General features: G+C 32.2%; 1 protein-coding gene across 1 annotated transcript in view; it reads left to right on the top strand.

The window, feature by feature from the left end:
* The window catches only part of LOC131853035 (dual specificity calcium/calmodulin-dependent 3',5'-cyclic nucleotide phosphodiesterase 1C-like), a 125,190-nt gene that overhangs the window by 84,477 nt on the left and 13,927 nt on the right, over positions 1-26,786 (top strand). Inside the window, exons 6-7 of the mRNA XM_059203828.1 lie at positions 5,321-5,452; positions 12,853-13,023. Of these exons, the coding sequence (XP_059059811.1) occupies positions 5,321-5,452; positions 12,853-13,023 (303 nt within the window). The remainder of the gene's footprint in view (positions 1-5,320; positions 5,453-12,852; positions 13,024-26,786) is intronic.

Raw genomic sequence — 26,786 nt, 5'->3', positions numbered from 1 at the left:
TTGATTATTTGGACTTTTTAACACTCATCATCAGATTTCAACTAATTTACACGATACCTTAAAAACTATATATCTACTTAAACTTTCACTTATGGTATACTTGGGAATCCGTTCGTAGTTATAGGGATTTTATTTTATAGAATTAAGTTACACTCAAGTTCAAGTCAATTAAGTTACAATGTAGTACGTACTCGGACTAGAAACGCGACTCAAAACCCACAAGAAATGGAGGCAAAAGTTATGATTATATACAACAAATTATTGTTAACCTAAATACCCGATATTATTCTTTTGAAGTAAACTACAAATATATTAGGTTCGGTATCAATTTTGATGTTGGCACAGAATTTTCGTACCTCGAAACATATTATTAACATATATTAACATATTACTGCTCGATGGATTTATATTATTTTGTTTAATTCCGCTACAATTAACATGTGTGAGACTACCAATATTCGGTGTGGAAACCTGACCAGCGCCACGACCTTTTCCAGTGAATAAAATAATATAAATCCATCGAGTAGTGAAATTGACAAAATAACACCTAATTCGATTAAATACTTAACATATTAATCCATGAACAATAGACAATGTATGAATAAAATGAACTTACTCTCCTTATTAATTACTAGTACAAGCAAATAAAATAATAATATATTCGTTGTATAAATGTATTTTGTAGAACTACGAAATTTTCACTTGTATAAATATTTAATATTTTTTAACCATGATGGTTTAATATATGAGCATATTTTGTGGCTGAAAATGTTTCAGCATATTTATACGTTTATAAATGCATTTTTGGTGGAAGCGCGGTTTAATACTAAATTGATCACGTTACCGCAGTACTGCGGCCTCCGTACGTAGCAGAAATTTAATAATAATATTCATATTCTGACTACATTTTATTCCCTTGGTGGGAAGTTGTTCATTTACATTAACACTGTCGCTGCGTATTCAGAAAATAAATGCAGTATCATTATGTAATTACGTAACATTCAGATGTGATAAATTCACAAACCTTAGAAATTTCCTCGAGAACCTCGGGCAATTGTGAAACCGTTTGAGTTATAGCTAAAGATAATGTTATATATCAAGCTTATTTTATAATCTTTGGAAATTCAATAGTTTATTATCGGGTAATATTTTCATTATTCCATCAGATCTGTATACTTTAATTCATATTTTATTATGAAATAATTCAATTTATAAAATTAATTACATTAGTAATTACATTAGTCACAAATGAGTCTTGTAATATTATTATTTTGTCTGTTGTGTAGCTGAAAGTGTCGTATAGCAGAAAGAATATTTAACAAGTTATTGGAGAGTTTACATTTTTAACAATACCTAATATTGAAAATAGACAAAAGAAAAATTATAATATCGCATATTATAATTTTTATATTATTTTTAAATAGCTATCAAAAAAATAAGAAGTAAAAGAGAAAATGTAGTAACAAAACCACTATATAAAGAATAGAATACGCCGAACCATCCAGCGGCTCGGATCCAGAGTCCTGAACAACTGAACAATACTGGTACTTGTCTATCTTTATTACACAAGTAATTAACTAATTTTATATGGTTTTATTACGAGCTTTTCCTTGCTTTGCACTGATGTACATTGTACTAGTGTGCTTTGTTCTCATAGTCGAGTCTTGCAACAAGTTTTACAATGAAGTTGCTCATTTCTAAATAGTATTAAAAAAGTCTCTATCCGTCTTGCAACGAGGTGTTTGTACTTTATTGTGTTGTGGTCTCTTGCGACTTCCTTAGGTTGAAAAGGATTGCTGGCGCATTGTTTAAATGCATCTGTGAAAATGATAAAGTTTCTTATTCCAACTATGTCAATCAGCTGGTTTTCTGAGCTGTGTTTCGGTTGACAAATCTAACCAATTTGTGTACTCTGGACTCCCGTATCATATTATCATTTTGTACTCCGGAATGTTATCGCATGATGAAAACGATGCTCTCGCGTGATGACGTGACGCTGTTCATGTGTGTTATATGCAATTTTTATGAGTCATACTCAACTGTGGATGAGTGGTAAACGTTGCATGACGAGTGATAGCGTCCAACTTGCCAGTGGGACGCTAGATTTTTTGCAAATACCGTCACATAAAAACTAGGTATTATTATAGTTTACATAATAATATAATAGAATAAGACGTGTTTAACTAAGTTAGGTAAATACTTAAAAGTGTGCGCTTTCTCATTACTATCCTTTAACTAGATTCTGCTTTTACGCGATAATTTGCTAGTCGAGAAGGCCATAGGGCATTAAATTGGCAACTTGTGTATAGCAATAAAGAAGAAATAAAAAATTAAAGAGAATCCTCTTTAAAACCAATTATGTGTTAATAATTGTCATATTCAAAGTGACTTAATATTTATAATGATATATTTTCTTAATAATACTAATATTAAAAATGTTAAATGAATATTTTGTTATATAAAAGACAAACAATATTATTAGCCGTATTTAACCACCATAATCGTATTATATTGAAATCTTCCAATTAGATATTTCAATTAGCGACTCCATAGAAAACAATACAGCATGTATTGTTATGATCATAAAATAGATTTCCATCGTTCTTTGATAGTAGAGCAAGAGCCCACGATGGCTAGACATACGTCATTTTAGTAAACGTGAAAGTTCTTGTATGTGTGTCCCCAACACAGTTAAGAACGATCCCCAAACTTGAAACCTGGATCGTGGTTCCTGTGGCAGGTACCAGGTAACAAAGGTGTAAAAAATTGCATATCAAATTCGTTATTTTAAGAAACTCCATATTTTCATATATTGTTCGTAGCATTATTATAACTTGCGCTGCTCATTGCCAGACACTTAGTGTGGATCTGACCCCCCGCCGGACCCCCCTAAACTATACTATTTTAGAAATAGACTTACGTCATTTTAATAAAGCTGAAATTTATATATATTATTGAGAGAACTATTAAACTGAGTTTCCTAAATTGCCAGACAGTTTTCTTGGTTCCTTATTCTACCAGACTCATTGAAACCGTATATTGGGTAACAACGGTGTATACAATTTCATATGAAATTCGTTATTTTAAGATGCTCCATTTTTTCACATATTGCTCGTAACAGTATTACCCGACCCTTTACGGGTTTTTTTTATTTACAAAAACAACAATTGAACAATTGCGCGTATGGAGCATTTGTTCAGATGTTGTTTTTGTAAATAAAAAACCCGTACAGGGAATATGAAGATTACAAGTTTGTTCCATTAAAAGATGTCTATTTGATCAATGGATTATAGGGAATGCAATAACTATAAAATTCTATAGAAAGCAATAATCCAACAAAGAGCTTTGTTCATGATAGTTATTGAAATTTTATTATCGAAATGGAAATGCATAAAGACATTAAAAGCTCACGGCAAAAAATGTTTTGTGAGTCCAGATCAAATTGAATTGTTTTAGAAATACATATATTTCCGTACTTTGCAGCTAACGGTGCAAAGTGCAAGCTAAATCGCTTGGTGGCAAATCCGTGAAGGAAACGAGGTATCGTTAAGAGTCCCCTTATTTGTAGAAGTGCTACAGTCTGCACAACGATATCATATAAAGAGGAATGATTTTATTTCCGTATCCTGAGTGAATTGTTAGAATGCTATACAAAATTCTTTATTCACATAAACTTAAAATTTGTTCTTTCAAATAGTCATACATATTTCTTGAATCTATCAATCATTCCGAAAGCTGTCTCATCACAAGATGAAATGTTTGACAATACAATCTAGCCCCTAGTACTACTTAATTAGAGTCAAAATATAAAATATACAACCAACTGGTTGGTCTCTAAATAAGAGTAAATCAGACGTAGTAATTAGAGGTCTACTCTAATCACTACAAAGTCTCTACAAGCACTCAAAGTCTCACTCATTCACAAGTATGATGAATGAGCCAGCCATCACTACGCTCGTCCATATTTTAGGGACCCAAATAACCCGGGTTCTGGGTCTTGGCTTTATATTATATTAAAAATAAAATCTAAATATCGCACACGACCGAAGCCGGATGAGTTCCTAGTACTAAATATGTTTCAAGATATAATAATGGCAATGTGCTTCTACATGTGTTAATGATTCGCGTTTGGCTGTAGGCTGGCCAATAACGGATGACCATGAAATGAGGAACACAAAAGGTTGAGGCTGTCAATTTCGCTTCTAAACTCTTTCTATTAGCCAACGGATATATGGAAACATTCGTAATGGTAGTACTTTCTTTCTTTCTAATAGATGATATTAATTTATTTTTGTTATTATTTTACACGGATAGTTATAAAAAGTATACCAAACCCACGTGATACCTTATACAGAACGAATTGAACAAAAATAATGGATTATATATTTTTTCAACTTTCGTGCAAATCGCGCTGTCATATGTCATGTGTTAAATTTTGTATCAGAAGTTCTAAATTCAATCTCAGATATCCAATTTGATTCTCAATTAAGTTAATTAGGTTTCATTTATGTGGCGTTTAGTCTGGTATAGAGTAGTATAAAAGTGTAAGGTTACCCCTTACACTTTTATTTAGTCACCCTATATGTGGAACTCAACTGCAAAATGTCAAATTTTTGCAGTACTTTTATAATCATAATGAGTCAGTCATTTTCTTATTTGAGAGAACAAGATAGTTAATATATTTATAGGTATACATTGATTGATCAAACGATTACATCACATTAGTAGATAGTGATGATGACATCAGTTGGTTGAGTGATTGATATTCTAAATATGTAACTAGAATATGGAATTTTCATTTCACGTTTCATATGCAGTAACTTCTGGCGTCACAGGATTACATTACTTCGAGCCCAATGCCACAGAATATAAAATAGTACTGTTTGTACTAGTGCAGTGATTACCATCACAATATGCCCATTGTTGGCCTACTTTATTTTTCTTGAAACATGTGTTTGGGTAGCTAATTCTAAGAAATCTGTTAACCATATCTACGTGTAGTTAGAGGAATTTTCCTGAAACAAAATTAAGTATATTAACATAATGTATTCAATATGACGGCCTAATGTATTGTAATATAATTATGTATATATGCAGTATCTTTAAACTAAATAAACTATGTTATAGGTGTGATGGTATTAGCCCTGGTTTAGAAGGCAGCTGACGGGCAATGCAGAAATTTAATACATATACTACGTATTACATACAGAACTCTAATAACTTATTCAGTAATATATTTTAAATATATGAGTATAATATATATATATATATATGGATATATCGTTTATTATTCATTTGTACTTTCATCTTGTTATGTCAGATTCGAGAACATATGGAACCGTTGGAGATAATGGCGTCGCTGTTGGCTGCTATAGCTCATGACCTGGACCACCCAGGAGTCAACCAGCCGTTCCTCATTGCCACCTCCAACCATCTCGCCGCCCTATACAATGTAAGTATCTGTTTCGTTTTACATTGTTCACCACCAGGGACCTACACTTAGTAGAAACCTGTATTTTAGGTATGAGTTCTCTCCACTTATAGTTAAGAGTAGAATCTCTCAAAAAGTTTTAATAACGACGGTCCAACGACACTCAGAATAGATACAATGTTTATTTCATATATCCAATTTACAAGTCTCGGATTTTTATAATTATATACAGTTTTGGAATTTCTAAATTAAAAATGTTTAATTTTTCAAACTATGACGTAGTTTTATTCCAGAATTTTATTTAGTAAGTCATACACTAATTATTTTTATTGTCGAAAATGTTACTTAGAAAATAATTAATATAATTAGATTTTAGTTAAAAGGAAATTCAGTAAGTTAGCCATTTAATAATAAATATTGTCGTATAATACTCACTTTATATAATCCTTAAAATATTACTAGTACCTTATATTTTTTATGTAACTTAATAAATACATATAATATTGATGTATATAATGGTTCCGGTTAATCTCAGAAATGGCTGGACCGATTTTGACGGGACTTTTATTGGCATGTAGCTGATGTAATAAGGAGTAACTTCGGCTACTTTTATTTTAGAAAAATAAAGTTAAATTCCACGCAGACCAAGGCGCGAGTATAGCTAGTTAATATATAAGAATTAAAGTAAATCTTAATAATTAAATAAATATTTTAACAAATATATTAAAATGATTTTTCCCATACTATAATATATACTAATATAATTAAAATAGCAAAGAAAGGGAATGTGCTATGCCATAATTTTTAAACAGCTAAAAGTAAATTCATAATATTTTAGATTTTTATAACATCAGAAATATTAATATTATTTATTCAAGTAAACTCAATACAAGCCATTTTGAATAGTCATATTTTTTTATTTTACCACTCATTCGGAACGCAGACTTATCACAAGAGGAATGAGAAAGAAACTTGAGTGTTATGTGTTTTTTAAATAGATGTTATTTAAAATAAATAATTACACAATAAAAATTGCTACGCATTCAATCAAATAATATGTCAGCGCTACGAATTTTAAGTTTTATAATATGTTTTTTTACAAATGAAGTGTTTTATATCTATATCGTCTAAATCTATAATATAAACTTTACCATTTCCAAATTAACTTTTGTATGTAATAGAACTGATTTATTTTAACAAAAACCGTTCATTTGACCCACTTCATAAATATTAAACAAAATTGTGGGAAAATAACAGCAATTATGCATGCATATTTAATTATATGTACATCAGGGAAGCATCAGTCGAGAGTTTAATTAAAATTGTCAACAAGTTAGGGTAGTTAATCACTACGGGACGTAATGTACGCTAGCAAATGTGCGTGTACAGTATCATTAAGTAGATCACTCTGTTAATTTATGATGCTATTGACAGTTTTGTTATACAAATTGAACTAAAAAGTATTTATTCACGTTGAACATTTTATACACTGATATTCATGTCAGTTGGTAATATTACTTTTAAAAGTAAAATATATATATAATATACCTATACTAAAATATCATATCAACTAAAACTGTAGAGTTTTAGTTGATATGAGATTTCAATTGAAATGTTATACTTTTTTGTTGTTTTAGTTACATATCCAATATTAAAAGCCACGGTCATGTACTACATAAACGGTTGTCGTGAGCAAACACCCTGTGCCCAGTGGGAATGTTTGAATTATAATGTAACTTTTTATTTATTCTGAGATAGTTACGCAATATTATTTTGTATGTTATTACAAAATTAAATCCCCGTCCCCATAAACTGCAAATTTGTCTTTATGTAATGTGAATGGCAAACAAGATGACGGTATACCTGATGGTTAGCGATAATCGTCGCCTATACACATGAACAGCATGATATGTGATACCACTCATGCATTGATATTGCAGAGGACAAAAATGTTATACCTCTTATCTTCTAATTTGAGTGTCTAACCTGTCCCTGCAACCGAAATACCTTACATAGCAAACTAGCTGCTTGGGAGCGTAAATAGGTGATGTACCTACGCAGACTACTTCTTACAATCTGTCTCTGGCAAAATCTAGCATGCATAACCTTGCATGTCTGACACATGCATTTTAGTTTAGAAGTTATGTGCAACTTTTCTAATAGTATCTTCTTTACTGAATAAAAGCACACAAGCCATTCACTCCATTTATAGTATGGGATCCAAGGAGTCTTTACGAGAGTGCTTTAAGGAATAAAATATCCTCACCGTTGCTTCTCAATATATTTATGAAAATATCATGTATGCTAGGAAGAATATAGGCAGTTTCAAAAGAGTTAGTGATTGCACTAATAAAAGCTTACGTAACAATAACAAACTGATTTTACCTAAATGTCGTTTGACTAAAGTTAGTAATTCGTTTTATGGCAATTGCGTAAGCTTTTACAATAAAATACCAGAGTCCGCTATAAATCTGCCAGAAAAAAGATTTAAATGTCAAATAAAATACTTCCTTTGCAAAAAAGCTTACTATAAAATTGAAGAATTCGTTAACGATAATAATGTTTTTATAGAAAAACTTTAAATCCATAGCACTGACAATATTATCTGATTACACTAATAATGAGTGCGTAGCGATTTCTATGTTTATTATCGCCTCTTACGTGTTATAGTGTAATTATTTGTATAAAAAACATCTATTAAAAAGAGCAACACACAAGTTTCTTGCTTATTCTTCTTGTGATTAATCTGCATTCCAAATGAGTGGTAGAATCAAAATATGACTATTCAAAAGTGCTTGTAATGAATTTATTTGAATAAAGATTATTTCTATTTCATGCCAAGATTTGATGTCTGGCTGGTGGCATCGATATATTGGATTTTGAAAAATCATCATGCGAATAGGCCTTAGAAAATATGGTCGACTGATATAACAATTAATGCACTTTATCAACCAATACACGAGAGGGCACAAACAAAGGTGTGATTGATTTGATGCAATTGACCTGAACCAACGTAATATGCAGGTGGTCTACTCTGAAATTACATCTGTCATATGTTCTGATCTAATTGATGTTGAACGGTGCTTTATGTCAAGTTTCAAACATCATAGAGACTAGTCCTATCTTAATAATATTATTAACGCGAAAGTTGGTGAGTATGGATGACACTTTAACTCAAAAACTACTGAATATATAGGCTATTAAAAGTTATTATGTAAATTGGGAAAATTTAATAATAAATGTCAAGTATGATGCAGACGAAGTTACGCGGGTCAGCATGTTAAGTCTAGTATATAAAACGTTAAATATACCCATATATAGGTTTTTTTATGATTCATGATGCATTGTTACTCCCATTTGTATTTATACTATAGAAATAGGGGTTACCAAGGCTATAGAAATTAGTCAGGTATTGTGACCGAGAGACAACGTGAATGTGGTATAATACAATGTGAGTAATTAAGCAGCAAGCAGCCTTCATTACTGACAATATCTTCCCCACTGCACAGATCGGATTGTAAAAAGTTCGTTCCGGTAGAATTAAATTAAGTTCTTAGTAGAAAATGTCAGAACTTTGCGTCGAAACTTCGAATAGACCGCCAGATAACATCTTCAATCTGGAATGTAATATAATAAATAATTAGTACAATAGTTGAGACTCCGAGAGCTCGATAAGAGATGGTTAAATTGTAACTTCATATTTATTATCATGTCACTGATGTTTTATTGCGCGAGTTAATTAAAAGTGAAACCTATAATAATTTAAGATTTGGTTCCAAAAAACGTCGACTGTAATAATTATACCGGGAATTTTTATTGCGAACATTTTTTCTCAGTTCTCATATTATTTTCTGCTGAAAAAATTGCACACGTATACGTAAAAATAATTGGCGATATTGATGAAATGTGAATAAGCGCTCAGAAATACACGTATATTTTAAAATTATATATAAAGTGTAATGTTAGTTGTGATGTTCTTAAGAGCTATTGTTACAGAGTCACTCGGTATCTTCACTATGCGTTAGTTTGAAAAAAAATCATGCAATCAAATATCACCGGTAACAGAAAAATGGTGTCAATTTATATTCCTAAATGACTCTCTGGTGATGGAAACAACTGAAACCAAAAATTAATCTAAGAGACGGCATAAAGCTCGCTTCCTAATACATAAATTGAATACTCAGCCAAAAGTAGGTATATATCAGTTGAAGCAGTGACTCATGACGTCGTCGAATGCCTCTAAATACCCCATCCATAATATTAAATATATACCGTTTTAATTTTTAATACTCTCCAACATTTTCATTAAGCTACCCTTAAAGAATTTCATTTTGATGCTAAATAAGTACTTGCAAACTTCAAAAGCAAAATGTTACTCATAATATATAGTAAATATATAATTTTAGTAGTACTCGTAGAATTATGTGCAATATGTTGTGTGATTAACGTTTTAATTAATAAGAGCAAACTGTAAACCGACAAACCGCACAAAAGCTTTTACTGAACAATATAGCAAAATATGTGAATAAATCTTTTATCTATTTGTCTACGGTGCGTCATGTTTTAATTAATAAGAGCAAATTGATTAACAAATTCATTTTAACCGCAACGTTTGTGACTTAGAATCTATCTGACAGGAATAATATTCCTTGTCAAATTATATGTAAACCCAAAATGTGAGCATGCATGTCAAGTGGTGTGTTCATCACCACGTTGATAGCTCACAATCGGTGACTATCGTATATCTATTTCTATATTTATATTTAAAAGATTTACATTATTTTTATATGGTATTAAAGAAACTCACTGTTCTTTAAATGAACGTTTCCACTTCCCAATCATAGCTGGTATCTACTAACGTTCCCAAAAGAATTCGTAATTTACTTTCAGTCCTAATCGGACTTCTACAGCGTCACCTTTTATGTATTCTGTGACAGCATGCATAAAGAGACATAGGATAGCAGAAATGGAAAATAGAATACGCATTTACTCATTTCAACAGTGTGATCCATACACATCGTGTAGTATCTAAATACTGTCTTCTGGTTAATCAAGAAATCTCTCATTTTTGTTAGATCAGAGATTTATTGATTAACCAGAAGTATTATATATGTAATTAATATGTAATTTATTGGCCTTTTTAATGGCTGACGATGAAATTGTGTTCTCCGGATGCGCAAACGATATGCCCGTTACCAGAGGAATATTAAAGACTGAGTATTAAGTCAGGTCAGTTAGCCTCTTATCATGTAACAAATCCTTATTTATGAATTTATTACAGAAGTTGTCATAGCAAAACGGTCGACATGATATGGTATATTATTAACAATGAAAACAAAATATATACATTGCAAAAGTGGTATTGCAGGAGGAACATGTAGGGTACATCATATAATTATGGATTACGGAGCACGACATCATGCCCCGTAACTAGTAATTTCACTTTAATATCCGATATATCTTTCAAACCGGAATAGTTTATAAAACATACAGCGGAGCGGCCGAATTATGTGAGATAGACTCACAAATATATTTTTCATATTTATACAATTTCTCTCTAGATATCCACTAATTGTAAATTATATAAATAGGAAATCGGTTGGTCGATAATGTCAACGATAGGTCAATCTAGATTTCCCCCGCTGTTTGCATCTCATCCAGTTGTTCGTCGTATAGTCGTATTACATTGCGAGTCGAATTGCATTGCGATACTCGTATTATTCCATTGGGACTTCGCTCTCTCTAAACCGCGGCTATGTCCGCATGTTTTGGGATAAATATTACAATTGTAATATTTATCCTCAAAGAAATTTTCTAGTGATATATTATTATGCGACTTAAGCATAAAACCAAACTATACAATAGTTATAAAAATAGAGGTGAAAAAAGTTAATAAAGTCAAAAAGTAGTTTTTATTGTATATTAGCTACCCACCCCGGCGTAGCACCGGTGTACATGTTTTATACATATAAACCTTCCTCTTGAAACACTATCTATTAAAAAAAAACCCTTCAAAATCCGTTGCATAGTTTTAAAGATTTAAGCACACATAGGGACGGACAGACAGCGACAACGACTTTGTTTTAAACTATGTAATTATATAAGTAAAACTTCTTTAAACATATTTATATATATTGGAGTAAAACAAATATTGAATTTGATGTTTCAATTATTACTATTACTGTAACTATTTGGGAACATGGAAGAAGTAAGCAATAGAGGACATCTAGACACGCGGTAGCGTGTCAAGCCGAGTTTCAAGTAAGAGAACTGGCGAGCAGCACCGTGTGTATATTTACACGAACCATTTGGAGCCACTTTTGACCCCCTCATAACTCAAAAACTCTTTCACATAAACCTGTCAAATTTGGTTTATATATTGAGACTTGCGAGATAAATATGTGTTCCAAATTTTATAAACATATCTCAAATGGTTATTTAGATATTAACGTCCAAATATCGTCATTTTTATCACTGGTCAAAATTATAATCCACTTCCAGATGACCTAGGAAGTTCAAATTTGGCATGTAATTAGGTGAATATAAAGGAAAAAATGACCTTAGGCTACAGTATATTATCCTAAGTTATAAGAAGAAATGATATTTTATATTCTTATAAATACATTTCAGGACAGACCATTGAACTTGGCACCCATTTAGATCTCACCTCTTTTGTCGTAGAAGTCAACAATCGGCATATATCATAATATTAAACTCGGCTATCATTTCACATTTATGTTTTTGATGGCATATATTATAGTATTTTTTTTTTTTTTTTTACGGATGATAATGGGATAGTGCACCCGCCTGCGCTATCGGTTTACGCTGGCGGGGCACCAGTGGAAGATGATAAGATGAGAATGAGGTCAGGTCAGTTAGCCCATCGCGACAAATTCACCAGGAATTTAACACGATGGTTTCCAGGGGGAACCGCGTGGAGGTCGACCTGACATGGTACATTGCTAGCAATGGGGTTATCAATCCACATTACTAACAATCCCCTTCCCCCCTATATTATAGTATTGACTTGTTGTGGTTAAGACTGTAAGCTTAGTAAATATACAAACAAAGCATCTTTCGCTTTAATAATTTTTAAAAAGAATAGGATTAAACAGTTGTTATTTCATATTTTCGTGTTGTTACCTCAAGACTTCATTTAGAATATGTTTTAACAATTTGTTTTATTTCAATTGATATACTCTGTATTTAATCTCCCTGTCGTAATTCTAATTCTTAGTTTAAACTGGAAGATGGCTCGCAATGCAAACTGCTAACCGCATAATTAATTGAAACTGGGATACCTCAGTACTTAGACAACAAAGTTTTCCTCTAGAAAATAAGCCTGGTTTAGTTCGATTCAGTTAATTTGAAAATGGCAGCCTCTACGCTCTTAATTAAAATCTTCATTTATTTACGCACAGAACACATCTGTACTTGAGAATCATCATTGGCGGGCAGCGATCAGCTGCATCAGGGAGAGTGGCCTCCTGAACGAGATGCAAGAATCTCAGCCCAGGCTGGAGAAGCATATTAGCTCCCTGATCTTGGCTACCGACATCACGAGACAACAAGAGTATCTCACACAGTTCAAGGTAAAGGCATACATTTAATTTCAACTCTTTTAATAAATTTAAGTCTGGCTTCGCGATTTAGCGCTTCCTTCTTCTGGCCTCGGTTTCGACCCCGCGTAGTACATTTTTATTAGTAACTGTTTATTTTTATATAGGTTTAAATGTTTTCTATATTGTGTTACTTGTAATTAAAGAATGTTACTATGCGTCCATACAAACTCCAATTATTTTTTGACTAATTGGCGCTGTGTGAGTTTTTCGGGATTATTTATATATTGTTTACACTTTTTAATCCCCGTCAACAGTTCACAATTTTTTCGTAGTACACTAATTAAAACTAACAAGTTGCTTCGTTTTCCAATGAATAAAAACACGGCGAAACTTTTCATAGAACTTCCAGGCGGATTAAAATATGTATATATACACATATAGCTGACGTAACATAAATTACTAGTAAACAAACCTATTTGGATAGATTGACTAGACATGATTAATAATGAACATATATCCACTTGTTTTTATGAAATATAGCAAAATTATTGACCATCTTATTATCAACAAACCCGAGTAGCTGGTCGATTTCAGCACGGTAATACTTACAGACGTTGAGAAATATATAATACATATATACATATGTACGTACAATGTACATATATACCAATTTGTCTTTACGATTTCCATTCAAGATTCTTTGGAGTCGCTTAAACCTGAAAAGGTAAGAAACAGACAGACATTTTCGCATTTATAATTATAGTATGTAATGTAAAATCGGAATGCCTGTAATCTCAAATGGGGTACACAGTGATCATTGTGATGAAATGACATAATTTCATTACGGTGGTGGGTGGGTGGATGTATTTGATCTAATGTAGAAACTGGCCACCGACCGTTTGCTATTGGCTGATGGTAAAAATGATAACGAACCATCAGACAAGAGCCCATCTACATAATATATGTATAGAATAAAGCTCATATTTTTGTTTGTGAATTTTCTCTCGATATCTCTTTAAAAGATTATATTAAAGAGTCTGTTAGATCCAGAACTTCGTACAAAATCGTTATGACAGCGTTTCCTAAGATTACATATCTTAACAACTTCTTTAACTTCACTTGTAATGCTGTGAGGAGAAATCGGGTTGTGAAGAGAACAAGTGGGCCTATCCAGATTCCGGATGCAATATTTTGCATGATTTGTCTTTTGATTCTGCTTATACTATTTATAGTACAAAAATTAAAACGCCAGATAATGCAAAGTACAACATTCAAAAAAAGATTCAAGCTATTACAAGTTTCAAACGGCGTTTACATGTAATAATCAATTAATGAATGTTTTTGTCAAATATTGTGAATTGATTTTTTAGTATTAGCACGGAGGAATTAACGATATTACGCGTATAAATATATGTTGCTGTCGTAGGTATACTAATACGAACTTATAAAGTAATTGACTGCATTCAGTTCAGTCTACCACTTTATGTGGAGTATGCCTGCGCATTTGTCTTTTTATTTATACACACCTGTACTGTTCTCAGAATTTGCATTACCAATGAAGCAGTATAATCATAAAAATCACTATTCAAAATTGCTTCTATTAAGTTTATTTGAGCAAAGATTATTTCTATTACACCCTACTATTACAGTGTTCACTCATTGAAAAGGTACCATTGTTTATTGATTTTGTAAGTACTAGAAATGTACTTCGAATTCGTCTATTACTACGCATAATTGATCTAGATATATAGTGACTAGATCTTTCTTCAGGCTCTGCTTGTGAAATATGCTCATTAGATTATTACTACGAACTATAGGTATTATTAACCCATTAGAGATATATTATGCAAAATATACAGCGTTCTCTATTTCGTATGTTTTAGTAGCTTCACGGACATTACGTTATCATGTGACGCCCGTAATACCACTCATTCCATTCCAGAAGACTAAGATGTTATGGTTCTAATTTCTGTAATTTAAATTCCTCATCTTCACCCTTCCACTGACACTCAGCATAGAAAGCAAGCTGCGTGGCGGCTGAAATAAGATAGATTGAGGCATACACGTAGTCGAGTTTTTACAGTCTACCTCAGTACAATTCTTTTAATGAAATGAATGATATCTCCCTCGTAATAATGTAGATTTATATTACATTGATAAGTATTTTTATAATTGAATATCTCTTTATATTATGCTAGACGTGAAACTATAAAATTTACTCTCACTACTCAACCTGGGAAAGTCAGAATTTTTAAACTATCGTGTCGTAAGTAGTACTCATGAAGGTATAATTTACACGGTAATGAGGTATCACTTGTCATGCCTTTTGCATCTTATTACTGTCTTACATTATTTATAGAATTATAGGCGTATATAGTATATATCGTTCGGTGTCTTTATTTATGGAATAATAATATACCATCACAACTGACAATGCCTATGGGTACCCATACTGGGGTAACCCTTGTAACCCAATACTCAGAGGCTTTGCCGTCATTGTCATTTGACTTACCCACATTTCACTGGCTATATTTGAAACCCACATAAATGTGGGGTATTGACCTGAGGGTAAGTCAAAATTATAAATTGACACCCAAAGTTTTGATTGTGTCGGTAACATAGAACTCAAAATTCTACAAAGAGGTAATAACCTACAAGATGCTAGTTCCCTTATTTGTTATAATACTGATGGATAAATGTTTGTCATGAGCTGTAGCAATGTACATAACGCACGTATGGCCTGCCTTATCTCGGACTTTCCTAAAGCCTATGTCTATGTACCGCAAATAATGATAGAGCTATCACCCATTCATCGATTCCCTTCTCGTCTATAAATTCCTGGTAATTGCTAACCATATTCCACCGTGTCGGATTCTCTTTTGTTTGTTTTAGCATATAGTATATAAAAAAAATACGATATATGATTAATATTAATTAATAGTATACGTCATGAAACTTCAATCAAATCTATAAAATGATTAAAAACAATTATAATCATTCTATTTGAATTTTCTCTGAAATAACAGTAAGTTCCATTGTACCTCCATTCCATTCGCTGTGTACAGAGGAATCTTTAGCTGCACATTATTTATGTATATCTATAAAATATTCTTATTATCGCTATTAAGAGGACTATCATTTACAGATGTGGGAAGTGCGTTTTTTTTTTCGTTTTGTCATATATATTATTGTCAAACTTTTTTTTAACCAAAAGCTAATTTCCAGACCTGAATAAACAGTAAAATAGCTTTCTGTAAAATATCAATAAACTGGAATGTATTCTATATATTTTAATATTAATGGAATCGCCTCCATTTCATTGCATGCACATCGGGTTTAGCATGCGGTAGGTCATAAATAATTTTTAAACTCGGTCAATCAAGGTGTCCCTGGCACAGAGACTGTGTGGTGTATAACAGATAATATTGTATTCTAGACGTGCTTGTGATTTAGAACTTTTTTACTCGATTGGAATGAAACGAAAAAGATGTATTTTTATTCTACTCTTATCCATCAGATTTTTAAGTGGTGTAAAATACTACCTCACGGTCATAGCTGAAAGTCAGTAATTTAGCGCACATAGCTCATTATATTCTTCTGGCACACATATGTAAGTTTAACCTCATTCAATAGTCTCTAAATATTCTATAATTTCTATCGCTTGTCATTCATATCCTATATGTCTGTACTAAGATAAAAATAATATTCTTATCTATCTATATATCTGTAAAATTATAGTTTAAACATCTTAGTGCATTTCTGATCTTACTCAAGTATATAAGCTTTATAAGTTTTTTAACTTTTTATTTTGCACATGTATACTCATATATAAACTATATAATATATAAAACTTTTTAAATTAGTAATTCTAAGCATTATAACTGATATTAGTATATCCGCTGAGCGGTTTTGCCAAACATATATATAATTAAGCTACTTCAAAGTTCTAACTTGAATATACCTTGCCTATCTACGAAAAGAGAGAAACTAATGGGCGTCAATAATTATAATTAAGAAAGATGTGCGAGAATTTCTTATTTAGGCACAGCTAACCTCACGCGCTTGCGTCTAACCGTTTGCGTCCTGTCATGCTCTGGCGAAGAAAATAGTAACGAAGTTTTAAATTTTATTATTAAAATATATTAGTGAATATAAACGTACAAATCAGAGTAGCGATTACAAAAAAGCGAGACAAAAAAGAAAATCTTCATCATCATCCTTTTTTCCAATGGAAATTCCAAAAATATCTAATATGTTTTTAATAGAACTGACTGTTAACGAGATTTTTGTTAAACTGATATTTAGTAATATTAATCTTTAAAGTGACTTGGAATTTTGGTAAGGGATAGATTCATGGTTATATCCTAGTTTCTTTTGTAGTTTGCCATGACCAAAAGAATCATATAATAGTTATATAAAAAGTTATTTTTAAATGTTTTGGCGTTTTTTTTTTTCGATTACAATCAATAGAAATACATATTATAGGACTGTACTATGTATATTTAACAATTCATAATAGTCCTACATAAGTAAGATCGCTAGAAGTTTGACTTTGATTGTATTCTTTTTTTGTGTTTATTCAAAATAATGAAAATTTGTACAACATGTGTACAGCACAAGCCGAATTTCTCCCCAAAACGTTTTGATGGTGTTGCTGTATTTCGAATGTGGTGATGGAATCAAAATATTAACTAACTATTAACTATAAAAATATACATTGTTTCTTTGAATAACTATATTTATACTAGCTGTGCCCGCGGCTTCACCCGCTTTAAATTTATATCCTATATGTTATTCTGGTATATAACCTATATTACTGTTAAGTTTCATCAAAATCCATTCCATAGTTTTTGCGTAAAAAAGTAACAAACATAAAATTTCGCGTTTATAATTAATAAGATTTCTTTAATCAGAGCGAGAGAGACGGCACTTTGTTTAATCTATCCAAACATTATACCGAGTTGCTGATACATACGTAACGAAAACATTACCAGTGATTTCTCTGCTTTGCGATTGGTTTAACTAAAAAGCTTACAGCGTACTCCTACTCAGCGTATTAGAGTGGTTTATTACGCCGACTTATAGATCCCAAAGATCGTAAGTGATTTGTATGTTTATAATTTATATTTCTAACACACTCCGCAGCAATGGATACTGAATGGTATCATATTGTACTCATCGAAATGAAACGAATACCTTCAAGGGATTACTATCGCGATGATATGTGGTCTATAAAAAAATAGTACCATCCTGCTGAAAAAGAATTGGTGACATTTATGAATTAGTGTGTGGGAAGCAGCAAAGCAGGCTAAAATGTTTATAGCCATGAATGAATCCTCTGAAAGTTAGAAAAGTTTTTTACCTTTCCCATGTTGCTGAATTGAGGATAAAAATATCAAAAATTAAGTTGTGGCAATAAACTTGTTCCCTGCTTTCACCATACTTTATATTATACTTGTTTTCTTAAGTTCTTTTATATATCTGACAGACAAAAAACCTCACAGCCCACCTGATAGTAAGTGGTAACTAAGCTGTATATACATGAATTGTACTAATGAAAAGGACAAATCTTCGTATTCCGTCCCGACTATAGTGTAGTGGGCGCTGTGTGAATTATCCATAAAAAAAATTGGCGTTAAAATAAAGTACGGAGGCATTCAGTTCAAGAAGTGTAAGAGGAAGAGGAGATATAATTTTTTATGTCTGCTTGCAACGAACATGTATGATACATACCCGTAGTAGAATCGATACCAAATTGACGGTTATGTTGTTATGACGAGGTTATGTTGTATGTATCAATTGTCAGGCAATTGATACATACAACATAACCTCTGTTTTTGACAGAAAAAGATCTGATCGTCCACGCAATATTTGTACGAAAATGGCAATCAAAGTGGTAATGACAAGAATTCGAAGAAATCCTGTCACAAATCAAATGCTTCTATATCGTGAGATAAGATAGCCATGAATCATGCTTCGAACTATCTCAAGTATTTTAAAATATGACAGCAGCCTTATAAAATATACATCCTTATAAGAGATGGACTGGTCATTACGCAACTGATAATTTAAAAAATAATATGATGGTAAAATCAAAACGACTGCTTAAGCAGTACGCAAAAGGAGATCACAGAATTCTTAATTGCGCAATATTTTAATAAGCAGAACGACCGTGTTTATACACCAAGCTCTAAAAAAAGATTCCCAATTAGTACAATGTAGCCATTATTCCATTTCAGTTTAGGGTGTTAGCTGTGAACGAGTGACTGCGTGATATTTTTGTAAAATATGTATCAGAATATTCGAACAACCTTTGCACGGCTCCTACAGAAACATTACAGGTGGACACCATCTACACGGATTTCTCTAAACCATTCCATAAGGTCAATTACGGAGCACTGTCCAAAAATTGGTAGAATTCGGAGTACATGGCTCTTTGCTTTGCTAGGTCGATCGTGCTTGAGTAGTAAGACTCAGCTGGTTGCAATTAAGAGTCTTACTTGTGCACCAGTCACGCTGTCTTCTGGTGTGCCACAGGGTAGTGCCCGTTTTTATTTGTCTTCTTCATAAACGACCTGTCCCTGTCTACTTTATGCTAATGACTTTGAGATATTTTCTACTCTATATAGTAGTAGTACTGACGCTCATAGATTACAATCGTATTTAAATTCCTGTTGGGCGCGATCGTAATTTCATGCAGCTCAATGTGGATAAATGTTTCGTCATACTTTTGACCAAAAAAGGAAAAATACTCGAATCTGATTATATCCTTAAGGATAAAATTCTTGAACATAATCGTATCACAAAAGATCTAGCCGAGCTTTGTGATAATTAATTAACCTTTCGAGATAACTATGATAATATTATCGCCGCGCTATAGACTTCTTGACTTCATTACAAGATCAACTAAAAACTTTCGTAGCTGCTTAATTTGCATTTATTACTCACTCGTCTATGTATGTTTGAATGTGACTCGACTATTTGGTCTTCCTTCTATAGAATACATAGCAACCAAATAGAAAGTAGTCAAAGACGTTATTAAATCTGCTTAGGTCGTAAACTTGCATCATATAATGAACGTCTGAATTATTTCAGTGTGGACCCTTTATATGTAAGACGATAAAACAGTAACCTGACCTTGTTTTTATATAAAAAAATCTGTTAACAATATTATTCATATTATTCGTCATCTAGCAATCATCTATTAATCCGCTGGATTATGATTTATGGTCAGTTTTAGAGAATATGACTTGCTCTAAACACTATGATAATTTGGAGTCTCTAAATCAATCCGAAAGATTGGCAGTGAAGAACCCATAAAAAAAGTGCGTCCTTGATAACTGACCTTAAAGCCAATAGAGATCATTTCGTCGTTCAATCGTTTTGATGTTAATGTAACTAACTAACACAAATTTGCAGTTATAAATGTTATGTGTAATAGCAAAAACGTAAAGATTTGACCTTGTAAAATATTTATAGCTAGAGTAATATATATATAACGAACTGGTAAACGTATATTAAAAATTAATTCAATATTTTTCATGTAAATCATTAATTTCATCTATTCATGTAATCATTAATTTATTCGTAAAATAACTCATATGATATAAATAAAAAATAGGTATTTTTTATTATAGTAACTGCACATCCATAGTATAATCTTCCTATTACAGTAGATGTAATGAACCCAGCTAAGTGTTAAATGCTCGCCCTCGTTTGATACTTAAGTCAGTACAGAACTTTCCTAGTTTTCTGCATGAATGTATTGAACGTAACTCGTTTCTCCTTCATGTGCAAGTATGTACCGACCGTTCGCGAATGCTATGGCCAACTATCGAGCTTCCTTTGCAATGAGTACCTTTTATTTTATTGTTCGCAATGACTATTGCCTTTATACTAACGGTTGCTAGACTACCAACAATCTTTATACCCAATCTATATAGAGTATTAAACCTAAAGCGTCGTAACTTATTTTTTTTTTATTTATACTTATAGTCTATAGTTCGAATCCGGACGATGCTAAGAAACTTTCTTGTTTAAATTATTTATAACTTATTTTACTCCATAATATAGGAAACGAAAATAATCCAATGAATTGCATGTTTGCTCTGCGTTGAATTTTAAAATACTACAATATTTAAGCATGGCAATTGGAACGAAACGTTAAAATCGGCATTATTGATACATGACATTTGACTGTCTCTGAGTACTCCATCTGCCATTACAGTAGTGAAGGCACATTGATTAGTATATTCCTTGCTTTATAAGTTTTTTCAATGGAAGGGTATAAGATTAAGTAATTACAATTAAGACATCTTAATCCTCGTGAACGCTATATGATAGCGTGGTGTCCGTAGTGCTATTCATGTATGTAGGCGACGACTACCACTTATAAACTGCTTGTATGTCATGAAAATTACATAAAAAAATATTATTGAATATATTTTTTATATGTACATACCAATATAACAACAAGTTCAATATGAAAAGTCACAATATATAGAATATATGGATTTTATAATTTTCGTGGATACGATTGCTGCTAATAAACCTGATTCAGTTTTTTAAAGCGCCCTGTTTATCTAAAATCCTCGATAACTTTACCTAATATCGCAGCTAGGAAGCAATGTGCTTATAAAATTCATACGTTTTTTTACATTAATATTGCAAGACCACCGTCTTGCTTTCCCAAAAGAATATCTTCCCGTCAATAATTATATAAAAATTTTTAACTCTTTCTAAAAAATTTTGATCAATAATCATTAAAAACGGAACACGACAGCATACAAAATCGTTTACAACATCAACACAAGGATATTTAACAGCTGTAATGAGAGAATTATGGTTGATCACATCAGTATACAATTGTATACTCTTTTGGGATACTACCAGATAAAAATATAAGGATGAAGTCATAACCCATACGTTAGACCATAGCTGCCATTTCCAGAGATCCCCCTAGGAGGTCGACCTGGCATGTAACATTGCTAATAGAATAGAGGCCACTAATATCACTCATTATATCTTCTACCCTCATTCTATCGTACTAATTAACGTTTATCGAAGCTTACCGCAAATTACAGGAAGATATAAGGCAATTTTTAAATTATGAATAATAAAAAAAATACTTTATAACATTACACGAATAAATTTGTCAGTACAGAGAATTCTCGGTTTATTCGAATACCAGAATTCCCGAGAGCAAAAGCCTTAATAACTAACAACTAACTAAATGTCTATATACGTTCGTGGAACTAGCTTTAAATTAACTACGGGACAGTGGCGATCCGTTCCTCTCAGGCATTGAAAGGTAACATTCAACCTAGACTCAGTTATTAACGCTGTCTAATCTAAAACCAATCTAGCAAATCTATGGTCTGAAACTCAACTGTTCGTTCCCTTGTGCAATGTACCGTTTCTCGCTTCATTCTGCAGCCAACTTTAGTTTATTACTAATATTAGTATCTAGTTGAGCTCGCGATTTCGATTTTGCGGTATTGGGAATAACTTAACTATTAGTATTTGATTTAATGCTTGGAATTAAACAAATATTAACTATAACACAATTTTAAACGAAGTATCAAGTCGTAAATTATTACTTAATTTTTTATACATAGATATTTTTTCGTAAATACAATACAATAAAAACTCCCCGACCGATACAAACAATCATAATCATGAATAAAAATGTTTGTCCCGTGCGAGGAATCGAACCCGCGACCTTTGAAAGTAATGCGGTGTATTAAATCAGTGACACGTCTAAATATCCCCGAGGCTTGCTCGTTTGAAATTTTTTAAGAACTTTTGTTATTTCAGACTTTTCGTAATATAAGTGCTTAAGTCTGTAATAAATAAATTTAATCAATTTGAACAAAGGCTGCAACTGCAGTACATATATATCAGCAACTGTCACAAAGGATGTAAACAAATAGCGAATCAAATGTACGTGTATAAAGTCGATTGTATGTTGGATCGGGTAAATGACGCACTAATACTGAACTGAGTCGACTGTACATCAAACATTGGAAACAATGCTCCTTCAATCTCAAACGTTGTAATAAAGCACGATTCCACTTTGACTGTGTTTTGTTCTGTGTATATTCCCACTAAGTGCAAGCTCACTTTTGACCCAATCGAATGGAGAATGTCATATATTCATTGATACTAAATACAACTATTCAATTGTAACATTTATTGATTATCCGATATAGTCATCTCCAAAGCGACGATTACAAAGCACAAACGTTCGTCTTTATTCTCTACTAGGTACTCGCCCCGGCTTCGCCCGGGTATACATGTATTATACATATAAACCTTCCTTTTGAATCACTCTATCTATTAAAAAAATCGCTTCAAAATCCGTTGCGTAGTTTGAAAGATTGAAGCATACATGGGGACGTACAGACAGCGACAGCGACTTTGTTTTATACTATGTAATGATGATTACTCCTACTCCATATTGGAACTCACTTCAACTTTTTTTTTGTTTATATTTCCGATGCTCAATTATAAAAGCAATTTATTATATGGAGGCATCACTTCATAGTACCTGATATGGAACATATGAGTGCCACACCAAGCATCACATGGTGACTTGATTTTCGTGCTATTCATCTTTGTAGGCGAGTGTTACCTCTTGTTTATTTTAAATTTATTAAAAAATTGCAGTCGAATATTTAACACATATTTAATGTTATTATTGGTGTCTGTTCAATGGTAATATTAAATGGTCATCAGGTATTTTGATACTTATTGTCATAAGAAATAGTGTAATATAAATGAAATATGACAGTAATTTCACTAAAACTAGATTAACAATGAGTGTAAATAAGCGCTGTAAAGGAGAATTAATTAAAAATATAACGATGTGAAAATTCGTAGCATAAGCCTCTATCAATCCGCCTGGACATAGTGATTACTAATCTAAATACTCATAAGAGATAAGGAGGGATCTCTGTTGGATGTCATTATAATTCGGAATAAAATAAAATGTAGTTCTTAATTACGAGTATATGTTCTGAATAATCATATATGAATAAGCCTGACGGGCAACTAGTTGGTTGTGTTATATATCGTTCAAGATCCTATTGTTATTATACAACGGACTTTCTTTTGTATCTATTCTATTCGACACTGGTTCGTAATAACCTTAGATGTAAAATTTTTCGCGCCTCGCCCCACCAATCGTAATTGGTTGTTATTAGACAACTATCAAGAAAATAGTCTGTCCTATTTATACATAAATATTTTAAAATAACTATTTGTCAGCATTGTATGTAACAAATAGGTGTTTTTATCGTTATGATTGATATTTTAGAATTTTTGTTTCTTACAAATATTATGTTTCTGAGATTGCCATAGAGCATGGTAATCTCAGGAACATAATATTTGAATTCAGTTTTCCGTTGAGCTCCTCAATGGGAAAAAGACAGACACAACCTTTGGTATTTATAACTTCAATATAGACCTAATATTTGCTAATTTTTTGCTTTATATTGTTAATTGAAAAATATATGAGTGATCAAGTTAAAACCTTCGACACACGACACCCTGCTAATGGGTATTTGACACGCCCTTGTTCGTTCCAATGAGTAGGTACACTCGAGATAATATAAAAAATACTAAACTACATTTTATACGAACATGATTATTTAATACATGCATACGTATAGAATGCCTAAACATATGTATATACAGAGCAATTTAAAATGTTACTCATGAAAGGCATAAAGCGCAAAGCGACGTAGAAAAGTCATGAAAATAAATTTTAAATATCTAATTAATTGGCAGAGAATTACAAGGATACCGATACTCTTAAAAAAATATATTCATGTACCTAAAGGTGCAAATAGTAAACTAATACAGAAAAGTTATAATTGAAAAAAAAATTATATATACACGAGACAGTCTCATCGCTTTGCAATCTCTTCCCGATAACAATTATGTAAAAAGTAAAGATATAAGGGAAAGAGTAAGTTAGTGTATGTAACAACAGAAATAATATATAAACAAATGTTAGAATATATATATAGCAAACATGTCATTAGATATACCCACATATTCACTTGGACTCACTTACTATCTCACATGGACTTCTTAGCATTATATGAATTCACCGTATGGGTGCCGGGTCAATCGTATGGCGACGTACGTCAACACTCATTAGAAATGCGTAATATTATGTATTCAAAAGTGTATCTATCTATCTGTCTTATTAACTCTTCACGAATAGCTAACTGAATGAATCCTTTTGAAATACTATATGAACATTTCACAGATTGTATACCAAGGACGAACATAGGCTTTCTTGTATCTTCATGGCTGCCTTTACACGTACGAATAGGGTTTCATGCAGGAAAGAACGTGCATGTAAATGTAGACAAAAAGAACAAGAACGTCTGCGTGCGTGGATAGTGCCCGCATACCTTCGTTCTTCCATTGTGAGTCCTATAGCGCCTTTTTTTTAAATAATTCATTATCTTAGTAAAATGGCGGACCTATGATATGAAAAATAAAGTCTGTAAAATAAAAAGAAAGTTTACAAAACCCAAACACGCGTGAAAGAGTGAACAAAGAATTATTAAATGCAATCCCTCACGATTGCGCTCGCTGTCTTTCCCGCGCTCCTGATTGCGCGTGAAAGAATGTGTCTTGTAAAAGGCTTTTATATAAAATGGAATTTTTTTTTGATATAAAAATAAAAAAATATTGTTTTAATATTTTTCGGTTTGACGAAGTTAATTGAATGACATGAATAGAAAATATTAGGTATTCGGCCCGCGATTTTGTGTGGGTGTTGATAGTCCCAACTTAACCTATTTGGCTTAAGAATACATTATTACCGTCAACTGGCTGTACGACCTTCCGGATGATAATGCAATGATGAACCCACCTGCGTTGACGATATAAGATGGCAGATCAGCAGTAGATGACGACCGGTTATGTTCATTCAAGTAGGCATTAACCACCAGAGAACTATTGTCCCCATTGTTACTTAGATTTACTCGGTTAGTTCAACTTCAACGAGCTATCTGGAAACAATACTAGTTGATATCGAATGAATTGAAATTATCTAATTTTATCCACAGCTCTTCATCTATCTCTTGCTGGCATGTACCTTTAATATTAGCGGGATCACCATCACATTATCCATATATAGTCGATTATCCTGGGTTAATATAATTTATGGATTAATTATATTAACCCAGGATAATCCACACAACGTACTCTAGTCCCAAAGTAAGCAGAACTTTCACTCTCGACACTGAACTGAATATTAAATATCTTTTTTGTGTATTAATGTAAATGCTTTTATAGCATGAGAATCGAACTGCAATAGTACCCGGAATAACTGATCCATTGAGGGCGAACAAAAAATATATAATTCCCATTAGGAAGTCTAAGTGGATTACTCATCTTGACAAATATTGTAAAGAAAAATGACTGGATTTTATGTCTGTATTGGATTTGCTCAATAAATACTTACTTGAATTTATCTAATATATATTTACCGTAGAAAAATATATTGTCGAGGATAAGAAAGGTTGTATATTGTTTAAAAAATTAGTGAAACCTACTAATAGCACTCCTGCAGCAAAAAGTGGGTCGTTACTTATTATGTACTAATGCCTTGCGTTACCTCCCCGTTACTACGACCATTTAACACACTTTACACGAATTCGGATACGCTCTCGAATGGCTGTGTGAAGTCGAGTGACTGATCGCGGCCTTCAGGGCATACACGTGAGATAACGGTGCCTAGAATTAGAAACGTCATATCTAAGTAAATATAG

Source organism: Achroia grisella, unplaced genomic scaffold (assembly GCF_030625045.1).
Source record: "Achroia grisella isolate CSIRO2021 unplaced genomic scaffold, CSIRO_AGI_Agris_v1 utg874, whole genome shotgun sequence".
NCBI classification, from domain to species: Eukaryota; Metazoa; Arthropoda; class Insecta; order Lepidoptera; family Pyralidae; genus Achroia; species Achroia grisella.
The sequence above is the reverse complement of the archived record's forward strand: the minus strand, read 5'-3'. Positions and strand labels throughout refer to the sequence as shown.